This window comes from Podarcis pityusensis (assembly GCF_964106645.2).
Source record: "Podarcis pityusensis genome assembly, chromosome: 2".
NCBI lineage: Eukaryota > Metazoa > Chordata > Lepidosauria > Squamata > Lacertidae > Podarcis > Podarcis pityusensis.
In genome coordinates, this window is record NC_138029.1 from 32,823,884 (window position 1) to 32,837,912 (window position 14,029).

At 44.6% G+C, this 14,029-nt stretch overlaps 2 protein-coding genes across 3 annotated transcripts in view; one reads left to right on the forward strand and one right to left on the reverse strand.

Moving 5' to 3' along the window:
* The window catches only part of LOC308470554 (ankyrin repeat domain-containing protein 40-like), an 82,102-nt gene that overhangs the window by 39,334 nt on the left and 28,739 nt on the right, over window positions 1-14,029 (forward strand). The gene's annotated exons all lie outside the window — the stretch shown is intronic.
* Window positions 2,556-9,301, reverse strand: WFIKKN2 (WAP, follistatin/kazal, immunoglobulin, kunitz and netrin domain containing 2). Its single transcript, XM_080993836.1, has 2 exons — window positions 8,664-9,301; window positions 2,556-4,161 (listed from the first exon to the last, which is right to left on the reverse strand). The coding sequence occupies exons 1-2, from the start codon at window positions 8,865-8,867 to the stop codon at window positions 2,641-2,643; spliced, it is 1,725 nt and encodes a 574-aa protein (XP_080849962.1). The 5' UTR covers window positions 8,868-9,301; the 3' UTR covers window positions 2,556-2,640.

Consider the following 14,029-nt stretch of genomic DNA (forward strand, 5'->3'; position numbering starts at 1 on the left):
AATGGTACCTATTTATCTCCTTGCACTTCGACATGCTTTTGAACTGCTAGGTTGGCAGGAGCAGGACTGAACAACGGGAGCTCACCCCGTCGTGGAGATTTGAACCGCCGACCTTCTGATGGGAAAGCCCTAAGCTCTGTGGTTTAACCCACAGCGCCACCCGCGTCCCTTAGCACATACCTATTCCTTGATAAAAGTTGGCAAGTGAACATGCTGAAGTTATGTGGGCCTATACTACCATAGAATTAATTCCCAATGAGCACTTACTTTGTCTTAAACTTGTTTAGGGTTGTAGGCTTTAACTTGTTTAACCGTCATTCCTTCTTCCCAAGGAATCCTGGTCATTGTAGTTCTGTGTAAGACAGAGGTGGGGAAACTGTGGCTCACCAACTCTCATCAGACCCAGCCAACACGATCAGTGGTCACAGCAACATCTGGAGGGCCCCAGGTTCCTCACCCCTGGTGTAAGAGAAGGATCTGTAACAAAATTCTCAGGAACTCGCTGAACTACAATTCACCAAGATTATCTTGGTGGATGAAGCATTGGCAGTTAAAGCTGGTTAACCCCAATGCAAACTAACCACGCTAAAAGTAAATTTAGACATTTAGCCTTATTAACACTCATTAAGTGATGAGAGTTTACCAATCTTGATTGGCTTCCTACTTGCTATAGCTCAGTCGTAGGGGATGAGGGGGAGAAAATAGATTTAGTTCATATTTTATACATAACCTACACTTTCCAAAACATGGTGTGAACAGAAACATATCCCTCCTTTGAAATTCATAAGATTTTCAATTTTGCAGCATAGCTCTCTAGGCTGAAAAGATTCCTTATCAAATTTGAAGCTCATGCAGATCTGGAAGGGGTAGCTAATACCTCAAAATAGTAGTAATAATAATAATAATAATAATAACCTTGACAAAACAGAAAACGGGGGTCGAAGTAACACAATTAAATTCAGCAGACACATGTGTAATGTTTTACATCCTCAACCCCAAATCAAATGCACAGGTATAGAATAGAGAATACCTGTATTGGGAGTAGTGTGTGTAAAAACAAGACCGCAGAATTGCTGTTCATCAGAAGATGAACGTGAGTCTGCAGTATTGTGCGGCCGCAAAAAAGACTAATGTGATTTTAGGCTGCATCGATAAAGCCGTGGTTTCCAAGCCATCAGAAGACCTAATAGTTTATTCAGATCTCGTCTAAAGTACTGTGGCCAGTTTGGTATTTGACGATTTAAGAAGGATATAGAAAAACTGGAACGGTCAGAGGAGGGCAGCAAATACAAGTCAGGAGGAGTATGGAAAATGTCCTGTGAGGAAAGATATGCTAGGACTGATGGGGGGATGAAAGCACTCTTCAATACCTGGAAGTCTATCCCGTGGAAGAGAGCACAGACTAGTTCTTTGCTGCCCCCGAAGGCAGAACTAGATGGAATGGGCTTCAGTTCAAGAGAGTATTTTTTGGCTGATCATAAGGAGAAACCTTTCAGCAGCGAGAGTAGCTTGACAATTGAACCAATTACTGGAGATGGGCATTCTCCCTCATTGGAGGTCTTTGGGCAGCCATCTGTTGGGGGATGCCAAAGCTTTGGATTCTATGCATGCAAGTATGGGTTAGGACTTGGTGGCCTACAAAACCCCTTTCCATCTCTATAATTCTTTTGGAAATAAAATTGGGTTTTCTGCAGTCTGATGGACGTCATACAGTTGCACTGTAATAAGTGAATTAATGTGACAATTAACATGGTAAATACCCTAGAAACCATTAGCCAGAGCCAGAGCTACATGGGAGCTAGCCAGGGGGTTTTTTTGCCTTGCAAAGCCTCCAGAGGGGTGCCACTGAGGCTCCCAGCCTGTGTGTGTGTGTCTCCCACCTGTATCAGAGGACCTTCCCTGTTAAACGTGGCACATTCATTTTTATTTTTGCGTAGGAAGGTGCAATGAGTCAGGTCCTGTGTGCAGTTTTGCCCCTAGGCTCCTTGTGCTCCTTGTCTGACAGAAGGCACTGAAATGATGCTGCATAACAGACATCAGTGTGAGTTTGGCTTGATCAGACACAATCCGCAGAAATCTGAAATTCCTATTAAATTTGCGGCTCTTTCCCTCTGGCTTGCATTTCAGATAGCAACACATTCTGCGATGGATTGGTTTAACTGGTATAATTATCATAACTATAGACAATAATGTACACTTCTTTCTCTCTCTTACAGCCTACTTAAATGTTTGTGATACATTTCGGCTGGTTTTCACACAGGTCTCCGTACTCCAAACGAGAACAATGATCGTTAGGTTGATTTAGGTCTGAACCAAACAGAATGCTACAGATTTGGTCTTTCGCGGTTAAAGCTGCGTTGGTATTGTGCGATGATTGCTGGGGTCGTTTCCAGGCAGATACATTTTCAAATCTGCTAATAGCGGTTTGCTGCTATTTTAAGTGCTTGCCTCCCCTCCAAAAGGCTACTGCCTCATTACTACACATGATTAATGAATTAATATACAGCTTCTGTGTAATACATAACATCAATCAGCAGAGATATTTTCTTAAAAAAAAAAAAAGTTTCCAGGCTAGCCTACCTTTTTTGTTAGCACTATATAATACAGGATCTGGAAAGCTGACAAGATACAAGCAGGATATTAGTGCAGTCCTGAGAACTCTTTTAATAGCTCACAGGTTTTCTTGTGGATTACCTCACGAAGCTTCCGAACGCGCCGGATGCTGGAGGCCCCCACAAAGCTGTCTGGCTGCAAAACAGCCATTCCGTTGTGGACGTCGCCCATGATGATGAGCTGACCACCCGCTGCAGTTATGTTGGGGCACGGGCAGCTCCAGTTCATGTTTAAAAGGGTGATTTCCAGAGGCTCCCTCCCCAAGAATTTCAGCCCCATTTTCTCGTCCTTTAAAATCTCCTCCACGGTCACCAGCGCGTGTCCCGAGTCCTGGTCCTCCGTCAGTTCGGTGACGCGGCCAAGAATAACAAAATCGCTTTTGCAGAAACTCGTCACCAGCTTTTGGCGCGGTTTGCAAGCCTTGCAGGCTTTGCAGTGCATGTTCCTAGGGAAAGGGCACATCTCTTCGCAGGCCTCTCTGCTCTCAAAGTTATTCTCGTTGCCTCCGCAGCCTCCGTATATGAAAGACTGGCATTGTTTCGTCAAGCTGTTGTACGCCCACCGGGGCTCGTAGGCTTTGCAGAGGCCTTGGAGGGCTGGCAAGTTGCAGATGTTGATCGGCCCATTCATGCAAGTCAGCATGCAGTTTTCATAGGTCTCAAAGTGGTTCAGGTTGCTGTTGCAGTTTCCGTAGATGAAAGTGAAGCAGTTGTTTTTCTTGGCGTCGTAGTACCATCGGGTTTGCTCCTCCCCGCAGTCTTCACTGTCCGGCTGCTTCAGACACTCGTCCGTTGGAAAGTGGGTTTTGTTCTGGGCTTCTTCCATTGACGTAGCTTCTCCTTTGAGGACCGACAGTGGGAAATCTGCCTTGAGAATCCCACCAAGGTTTTTGGCAGTGCAAGTGTACATGCCTGCATCTTGTAGTTGGGTGTTGTAGATGACCAGCTGGGCAATGTTTGTGACCACGATGTTCCCTCGGACGTGGTTGGGCCTCATGATGATTTTCTCGTTACTCTCGGTCTGCTTCTCCCAAGTGATTTCTGGCTTGGGTCGTCCAGTGACATCGCAAAGAAAGCTAACAGTCTCACCTACGTAGACAGACTGATGGGCTGGGTTGTTGACTAGTACAGGTGGAAGGATGTCAGTGATGGTTGTCTCTAAGTAGGCAGTAGTGGGGCGAGCTGTGGTCTCTGGCGGGATAGGGCTGGTGTTTGGCCATGTAAGGTGGTAGCGACAAGTCACCACGTTGAGTGTAATGCTTTTGGTACATGCTTCTGCATCCATGTAGCATTTGTTGTAATAGGTGAGGCCATCAGATGCGCAAGTAAAACTCGGCTCTTTTTCACACCTGTCTTTGCATTTGCAAACAGGCTGCCCATCCCAGATGTCGCACTCTGAACCTTGCTGAATGCACATGAAACGGTCACACGTTGCCTCTTTGGGCATCCCGACAGGTCCTTTCTTCCCTCTCACATCCATGTACCGAGCTGCAACGCAGCTCCTTGTTCCGCAGACATTAGGGCAGCACTTCTCAAAGGTCTCGCATTCCTAAGACAAAGAAAAAATAAGACCATGGTGACAAAATCTTTGTAAATTAATCGGAATCCCCAAGTAGATTATACTGCTTCTTAAGAGAGATGTCAAATTTGTAGAGTATTAGGAACACCTAATATTAGGCATTTTGAAAGGATATTTTGATATTTCAAAATATCACGTTCCCCAGAATCTCAGCCCACAGCCAGCAGGGCCCCCAGACTCTTAACTATTTATAAAGTAAGTTTCTAACCCTCCTAGTAGAACTTACTTTAGAGTAAACATAGATAGGCTTGTGCTGTTTTTTTAAAAAAATCTCTTGGGAAATCCCAGTGGTTGTACTTCTATGTTCTGGGACTACTTATAGCTGTCACCAGGGATTGAGGAATTATTTTTCACTAGGCCATCTGGAGTGGAGATTCTGTTGTGGTGTCTCTTCTTGCACTCCCACTTCCGTCTTGGCATTGCTCACTTCTTCACACCGGCGCAACCCTTTGCATGTCTCACTTTGAGTCTTGTTGTGAGCAGAGGGATTTACTCCCATGCAAAGGATCATGGCCTGAGTGCATCTTACAAAAATTCTTCTTTGTCCTACAGGACCTACACAGAGCTATGGCCTTGTAAGCCCTAGTTATTCCTCAAACCTTCTTTTCATGATGTAATCTAGATCGAGGGTTGCTTTAGCCACTTGAACAAAGTGGTTTGCTTCTTGAGGGGATGTTTCCAGAACTTCCTGCAAGCCAACCACATACGTTCCACTCTGGCTGAGTCATGACAGCTTTCTGGCCTGTCATTCATGAACATCCGTGAGTGGCCTCTTATTGTTCTAGCTCCAAGGCTCCTGTTGGAGAATAGAAAGGTCCTGAACCGATTGAGATTATCAGTCAGTTATATTGTTGGGTTTAGGCTCATCTGATAGGGTGTTAAGTGTGGAGAGTTTGTCCTCAGAGCCGTAAATTGGGAGGTTCCTGCTCAAATGTCAATTGCCATTTCGGGGTGGGGGGTGAATTTTACTGAGACCACAGCAAAGAGGGATGACTTAGACCTCCCCATATGCTGCAGGGCAAATGACTATCAGCCCATCCCCTCTCTTCAGCACCTGACATTTAATTTTTTGGGAAATGTCATTAGTAACAAGAAGCATTATGCATTTTAGCCTGGTAAAAACACTCAAGGGTGGTGAAAAGCAGAGCCACACCCCTGGCTTACAGGAAGGCACAGCTTTCCCCTTGTCGCCTCCATGCTGTTTAGCATGGCAGCTGGAATCATCCAGGGATTTGGAGTTAAATATGAGGATGACACTGCGCCCTCTCTCTCCTTTCCATCTGATGCCAGGGAAGCAATGGAAATCTGCAATCTGTTTATGGGATTGTGATGAGCTGCAAGTGAGCTAAAGAGCTGAGACAAGACGGAGAGGCTTCGGGGCTTTGGCCAATAGAAAAGCCAATTTGGCAATAAGAGTTCAGCCTGTTCTTGACAGTGGGACAGTCTGCCTCTGGAGTGTTTATTATTATCATTAAAAAGAAAAGGAAAAAAGGTTGCATGGTTATCTCTCAGGGATGCTTTAGATGCATCCTGTATTGTAACTTCTGCACTGAGCATTAAGTTGGACTACAGGATGTCCATATGGCCTTCCAGCTCTGTGATTCTGTAGGTGGGCTGCCTTTGAAGAGCGTTCAAGAACTACAACTGATGCAGAATATTGGTGCTTAGAATGTTCATAGAATTGTGGATTTGGAAGGGACCCCAAGGCAGACTGTCCCATTGTGCACAAGAAAGGCACAAATGAATCCCATTGAATTCAGTGGCGGCACACACATCCATTTCAATCTTTCTGTTTCTTTCTTTTAACTGGAATTGCATATTGTTTTGGGGGCTGGGTTTATGCCCCAGCTCTCTAAATTCCACTGGAACTTCAGGTAGTATGAAAAGTGGCTTGTGCATGTGCACCATGTAATATATCGACAGTGTTTTAATTGGGCTGAGGGACAGGGTCTATATGGAAGTCTGCAGATGGCACATTCAAATTTATTTATAGTGAGGAGGTTTTTGATTATTTAGTTTGGGGCCAGTAAACTCTTTGAAACACTTTGCAAAGCCTGCGGGAGAATCATTGACAATTGTTTTCCTTGTGTCTTGTGGGTAGCTGATGGAAAGTAGGATACGCCTTAGTTAGACATTTAGCTGACTGCGTGATTTGAGAGGCGCATTGCATGACAGGGCCCTCATCAAGCACAGGTGATTCTTGGGTACAGCTCTTGAATCTCACGCTGCTTCATCTGTACCCTAAAAATCTTCCTATTCCAAGCAATCGCTTAAGAATCAATGAAGAAATTGGCCTGGTAATCTACTTTGATCGTAACCACAACCTCTTGATTTCGTAAGTGGTACAATTTAATCAGCAGAATATTTTTTGTGTTCTAAAGCATTTCAGTCATATCTCCTCTCAGGTTCTCAGCTTGGAATCTGGGATGGGAGACACTGCTTGTCACCAGAACTGTCCTTTGTAACCAGATACTCTGGAAACATGAATAGCATGGAAATTCAGTGACTCTTGGGGGTCTGTTAAACTTCCAAATGATTTAGGAGTTTCTGCCATGTGTTTCTTCTTGCATCAGTGCCATTGGAGTGAATGTATCTGTTTGACAGAAGCTGTATGAGAACTGCCATGTTACCTTCCTCCTTGGGGGGGGGGGGGGAAGGCAACTAAGGTGCATATACAGTGGTACCTCAGGTTAAGTACTTAATTTGTTCCAGAGGTCCGTACTTAACCTGAAACTGTTCTTAACCTGAAGCACCACTTTAACCAATGGGGCCTCCTGCTGCTGCCGTGCTGCTGGAGCATGATTTCTGTTCTCATCCTGAAGCAAAGTTCTTAACCTGAAGCACTATTTCTGGGTTAGCGGAGTCTGTAACCTGAAGCGTATGTAACCCGAGGTACCACTGTAGAGTCATAGAGTCACCTGGTCCTACCCCCTGCAATGCAGGAATATGCAGCTGTCCCATACGAGGATCAAACCTGCAACCTTGGCGTTATCAGCACCATGCTATAACCAACTGAGCCACATCATGCTGTAGCGTGTTTTTACTTTACCAAAAACAAAAAGGAAGAGGGGAAAGGTTGCTCAGTCACTCTTTCAAAAAGCGAGCATCCACAAATTGAAATGTATCCTTTATTCAGGAGTGCTGCTTTTACTAGGTCACAAAGGTGACTGCACTGCAACAATACCTCTTTGGCATGTGAGTGCCGAGAAAGCTTTCGCTGCTCTTGGTACACTACAAACTTCACAGCATCCTGCAAGGCTTCTTTTCAGAGCGGCATTTGACAGAGACCACAAACTCAGTGAAGGCAAGTGCACTCTATTATTCCAGGCAGGTACGTGATGCAGAAAGAGCACAGGTGGGTGCCTGGATGCCACAATGAGCTGGCAGCGCTGGCCGCTGGATGAGCAGCCTTTTCTTACTTGCCAGCTCAAGTTGCATTTGGATCTGGAAGTGCTATGCAGGAGGTCCTGCCCAAGCTGTCATTTTTACTGAGTCATTTCTTCTGCCACTGCTGGGCTTTAAAATAGGTGCTGTCAGGGCCATGCCGTGCCTATGGAGGCAATTTAAAGTCCTGCCTTTAGAAGCAAGTGGGCTTCAAAAATAGGTGGGATTGGCATGGTTGTTGTATGCATTACCATGGAGTCCTGTGTGTGTGTGTGTGTGTGTGTGTGTGTGTGTCTAGTATTCTTGAAATGCCCCTGTCGAGGCAAGACACAATGAATACGGACACACAGTGAACGGCAGCCAAAGGGAAAAGTCCTGCAGCAAGCCCTGTGGTATGTGCTGCCTTGGCACAGATTGGCTTTTGACACTGTTGTGATTGTCAAAAACGGATCCCTGCTGCGGGGCCGGGTCTGTGCGTGTGTGCATTGCTCAGCATGTGTCTTCACACGATTAACTTTGCCACAGAACGGGACTGATTTCCATCTTCAGCTTTCACAGGAATTGGCCTGGAATTAGAGAGCTGTCAGCCCAACAGATAATCAGATCTCTGAACTAGCAACCAAGTAGGCGAGGCTATGCCTTTTACAGGACGTGAACGCCTTACACATCCCTCTCTTGCTGGCCAGGGTTTGGTTTAGTTTTGAAAGGACTGTTAACAATTACCGTATTTTTCGCTCTATAAGACGCACCAGACCACAAGACGCACCTAGTTTTTAGAGGAGGAAAACAAGAAAAAAAAATCTGAATCTCAGAAGCCAGAACAGCAAGAGGGATCGCTGCGCAGTGAAAGCAGCAATCCTTCTTGCTGTTCTGGCTTCTGGGATAGCTGTGCAGCCTGCATTCGCTCCATAAGACGCACACACATTTCCCCTTACTTTTTAGGAGGGAAAAAGTGAGTCTTATAGAGCAAAAAATACGGTAATGTGCGCTGCTATAGTAAACAAAGCAGCAACACACCCAGCCGCTATCATATTTAGGAAGGCAATTAAATTTAAACTTAAGAGGAGAAACAAAAATGCATCACTTACCAGGTCAGTGTCGCATTCTCTCCTGCAGGTGCTCTGTGCGTCAACCCAGAGGTTGGGATTCATATCATTTGGACATATCCCAGCGTGAGAGTACCGTATTGGAGGCAAGGCAGTGCCTTTGAGGGGGGCCTCCAGAAGCAATAGGATAAGGCTCTCTCCAGACAGCATCCATATCCATCGAGTGAAGAATGTGAAAAAGGACATTTCAGGACAGCTCCAGATAAAATATCCACAGTTGGATTGGGATCTGGGTGTGTCTGTGCCTGGATTTAAAAAAAAATCAAGCAAAAACAAAACAAAGGACCCCAACTACACCTGCTTTCTTCAAGTTCCTGCAGGCTTCCTTTTCCAACTTGCTCGATGGCGTAGTCTGCTCTGGACCGTGTTGGATTAAAAGTCTTGGGAAGGAGCCCCCTTATTTTAAGCAAAAGGCTCTCAGTCCAAGCCAGAGTTAGCTGTATTTATACCCTGCCTCTGTACAACAAGTTGGAAAAAGTAAACTCTATTTCTGTGACAGGCACACGCTTCTTATGTCCTGGTGGCAGTCGTACAGATTTGTTACAAGGGGGGGGGAAAAGCTGGAAAGACTTTTAAGGCTGGAACTGCCACGGTGGGACCCCTGCATGTTTCTGAATGGAAGGGAGGCCTTCTTAACCCCTTTAGACCTAAAGTACTTCCCTATGCTAAGAATGGCATTTACTTCTGAAAGAGTGCTTGTCTAAATAATATGAACCTACAGTCGGAGGGATTTCCCTATGCCAGGGAAATACATGCAACCGCTTGTTTAAAAGGAGCAGCTTAATAAGGCTGAAGCAATTAAAAGCTTAAATATAACTTCTGATTAAAAAGAAGAAAGAAATGTGGAGGGAGGGAATAGCATGTTTCAGCGTCGGATCTGGAAGGCAATACGTCTTTACAAATTACCCCCCGCCCCAAGTCCCTAGTCTGCTTTATTTATCTTTTCCCCCCAAGTTTCTTTCTTTTTTTCCGCTGCACTCCAACTCCACCATGGGAAATTTTTAAAAATTCCTTCACAGTTCACGAACATGAGACCCCTATTGTACGACTTTTTGCTGACCTCTTTAAGGGGAAAAAAATAGGAACAGTTTAACTCTATGGAAACCTGCATAAAGGAATGTACTGCATTTTTTTTTTTTTTTTTTTTTGCATAGAGGAGGGGGAGACATGGGGAAAAACACAATCAACAGTTAAGTTCCCTCCGCCCTGATCCTGATAAGGAAGGGTTTGTATTGCCCACCAAGAAGAAGGGTAATCTCATTCGAGAGAGGACACAAGCACTTGGAGAAGTCTGATAGTAAAGGAGTTTGGGGCAGGGAAGGTGGCTGCGACTCCCCACCACCACCACCGAGGTTTTTGTTCCCTCTCGGTGCCTGCTATGAAAAGCATGTGCTGGATGGAATCCAAGAAGCTGCTTTAGGTGAGGCAGAGAAGGCCTGTGCATGCCCAGTGGGACTTTTGATATTGAGCAGCAGACCCTTGTCAGAGCCTCACCGTGCAGTTTCTGAAACCTCTTCCCTCAGCCCCATTTCAAGAAAAGTTGGTCCTGTATGCCGTCTCCCCTACCCTCACCCACCTGTTTGGGAAACCCAAAATATGCAAAATATGAGCAAGCCAGGACTGAACTGATACTACCCTTGCTGGTACCTTTCCCGGGAAAATCAGAGGCTCACTATATCAGGTTCCTATTGGAAGACCGGACAAATGCTAGAACATTAACAGTGGCAAAGTTTTTATCGGTGGTTGCAAGAACCAATGATCCCTATATTCTGAACAAAATGCTTGTTTAACCTGGAGGTAGGCTGTATGAATTGTATATTGTGTTGTTTGGGAAATCAACGTCCATGGGTGCACAGAAGAGCTACTTCTTCACATCTATCTTGCTGAAATCGGAGGCTTTCTCATGTGTGGGTTTTGTCACGATGGCATGGTGTGGAACACATATAACGTATCTCCCCTGAATGTTTCGATCCTCTTCAAGTCAGGCTCTGGCTTGTTGACTTTGGATTTAAGGATATTACCTTCCAGAGTCAGGCTCTTCTAGTGGGAACTTGAGTTTTTGAGGCCTTTAGCTCATAACTGATGCAAGATGGTGGAGAGTAAGAGGATGGGTTCTGCTGCATTTAGGTTCTAGCGAACAAGCACATCTCAGGATGCAGAAGTTGCATTCCCCACACCACGGGACTGCCTAATATGATTCTACGTCCCTGGGGCACATCCAGGAGGTGCTGTTGCTTTGTCCTTGAACCTAGACCAAAGACAAGGCTAAAACTGATAAACCACAGTTTCATAAGGGTACAGTTGCAAAGAGAGAAGTTACCTATATGCCACAGCGCACTGTGCTTTTGTGCACAGTGGTAGAGACGATGTGTGGCCGGCTGCAGTATGTCGCCCATATCACAGACTAGTGCCACTGTTCTGCATAGTTCTGGACAACATGGTTTTCCAGATTGTAGAGCTTTGTAGTGCACTACCATGTTGGTATGTAGGCTGCAGGAGGTGCAGCCAAACTAAAATGTGTTGTTTATAAATCTCAGAAGTGAACTCTCATTACGCATTTGTCTCTGGTTCAGCTGTGATGGGAATGGTGGTGGCAGCATTGCTAGTAGTGCCCTTCCAGCAGACTCAAAAGGAATATATGTGTGTTCTAGATGTCCTGTTTCCTAGTCTAGAAGTGTGGCATTATGCTTTGGGTGAGCTGCTTCTCTGTATGCTGGCGTGGGTGAAAAACAGGCACTGCCATTTTCAAGGTGCATATATGTGAGCCAGCTTGCATCAGTAGATGTCTGGAATGCCAGAAGAACAGCATTTAACCATGTACGCGCTCTCCAAGGGGAAGTGCTATTGTCCTTCTCCTCCTTCCTCAATCTGTATGTATCTTTCATCCCCGTCCCTTAACCGGTGGCCTGACCTTGTCACAAAATCCAGGTCAGATCAGGAAGACTTACAATGCTTCTAGAAGATACTTTGACTTTGGTCAGCTTTCAGGGAAACAGAGTTCTGAAATAATATGTATAATATTTATTCAGTGCTGAAGGATGTCCCTTTTATAATTTGTGCAGTTTGGGTTTATAATGCTGAAAGCATAATTTTGTTGTCTGCATCTGTGATCTTCTATTGCATGTATCATCATATGATTACACCTCCCTTCCTCTGTTGCATACATTTTCCTGCATCTTCCTGTGATCCTCCATTGAATGCACATTAGCAAAAAAAAAAAAAAAAAAAGGCCGCCAAGAAGTTTATTGAATACATAGGTGGAAGTGTAGACAATGCTTGGAGTAAATAGAAGTTTGCTGACACTTTCCTAGCCAAACTTTTGTTTCATTTTCACAGTTGTGTACACATCAAATTTTAGAGACATGTGGGATGTTGGTCTTCATCATGGCAATTTACCACAATTCTGTACGTGTGCAGTTGCATAATCTGTGCAACAGTTGAGTAGTACCCCATTTTGTATATCACTTCTTGTATCAGCAAGAATGGATGAAATGTGCAAGATATGGACAAATGAAACATCACAAACTTGTCCTGTGTGTATCAGTTGGAATACCTGAGTACATATTTTAGATTCCCTGCCTTCTACTGCCAGGTCAAAGACTTGAAACCTGGCTCCTCTCTCTTTAGAAACTAGCCAATGCATCCAGGATTAGATTAACTGGTAAAATCATTACATTGCAACATATGGACTTCAGGCCCAGTATGATTGCCAGCCGTCTGTGTGTATGGTTCCCTTCCCTTAGCACTGCAGGGCATTTTTTAAAAAAACCTTCCATTGGTGGTTGTTGGTGGGACTCCATCGAACATATTTTTGTGTAGGTTGCAGGCTGTTGTAGGCAAGGTATCTGTTGGAATCCACTGGATGAAGGGAACAGTACAATTCTTTGAAAAATTAAGTGAAGAATAAAGGCAGGGCTCAATGTAGGGTGATATAGCTGTCCCCATAGGCGTCATTTTCTTGAACATATTGCACCACCATATGACTTGGGCTGCACCCACACCAGCGCTTGCGTCCTATACCGCTTATTATCATGGTTCTTATTTCCACGAAATACTTTGCAAGATCCCAGTCTGCACGTACTTCGTCTTGTCACATTTGGTGACCTGATCACATGAAAACGGGTTGGGATTGGTTAGTCTGCCTTAATTTAAATGGAGTGATTTGTGACACTGTGTGGCAGGCATCACAAAGAGAAGAATTGGGTCCAGTATCCAATGGGCAATCTACCAGGTGCTCTCCCCCACCCCTTAATGCGCTTTATCAGGAAATCACACTAGACAGAAGCTGACAGATTTTGACTAACTTTCCAGAACTGGCCCTACCATGTCTCAAGAGGGAAGAATCTAGGAGGAATAGATTAAAGCAGGAACTGTCTGAATGGTGCGGCAGTAATTTTAAAAATGTTGGTCCTACCATGTGCGCCTACCATGTGTGCCTTGCGTGCTCTGGTCCATGGGGTCACGAAGAGGCAGACACGACTAAACAACAACCATGTGTGCATGTGGGTGCCATATGGCATACCATTTAAGGCAGCAAAATGTCTTGGCCTGGCACCTTGATGATGACTTCCTGTCACTTTTGATCCACCTTCAGCCATAAGTTTCTGATACCTAAGTACTCCGTGCTCCAGAAGAAGGGCATTTTTCCTGGTCTTTCTGTGGATGCTCTCAGCACTTGTATGTATATCAATTCATGGTAGTTCATAATAGCACAATCCTTCTTATCTTTGAGTTTTGAAACAGAAATAGGCAGAGGCCTCTGTAGGTTGAGTGTTGTTGAGTGGGTTGAGGATCTCTGAAGGCTGTGAAGTGGTACCCCCAACTGGAAGGTTGTACATTTCAGTCTTAATCACCTTGCCTGTGGTGTACAGAAGCAAACATGTCATAGAGGTAGGCAGAGAGCAGTGGTATAAAATTGACCTAATGGTTACCAGGGCAAAATGATTTGCAAGACCCCACTTCAAGATTCAAATAGCATAATTATATTAAAAGATTTGTACCAGTGAAACCACTGAGCACACTTGCACATAGATTGTGTTCTTTGAATGTGTTTCCTGTACGTTCAAAGAAATTTATAACTGCTACAGCTTAATTCCAACGGTTTAAAACTGACTAGGAAGGGGGGGAGGGGAAAGGTTTGTGACAGACACTTTTATCACTCACCAAATGTTGATCTGTTATGAATCATGGTTGTTGAGTCATTTTCTATGACTCACTAAGAAAACTTGAGACTTGGTTGAAAACTCCTAGGAAATCTAAAAGGAACAGCTCGTCTCATGTTTATTTGTTAAAAGCTATTCTATATCACTTTCCCCATTTAATCCAGATCCACTATTTCTGTGGAAAAT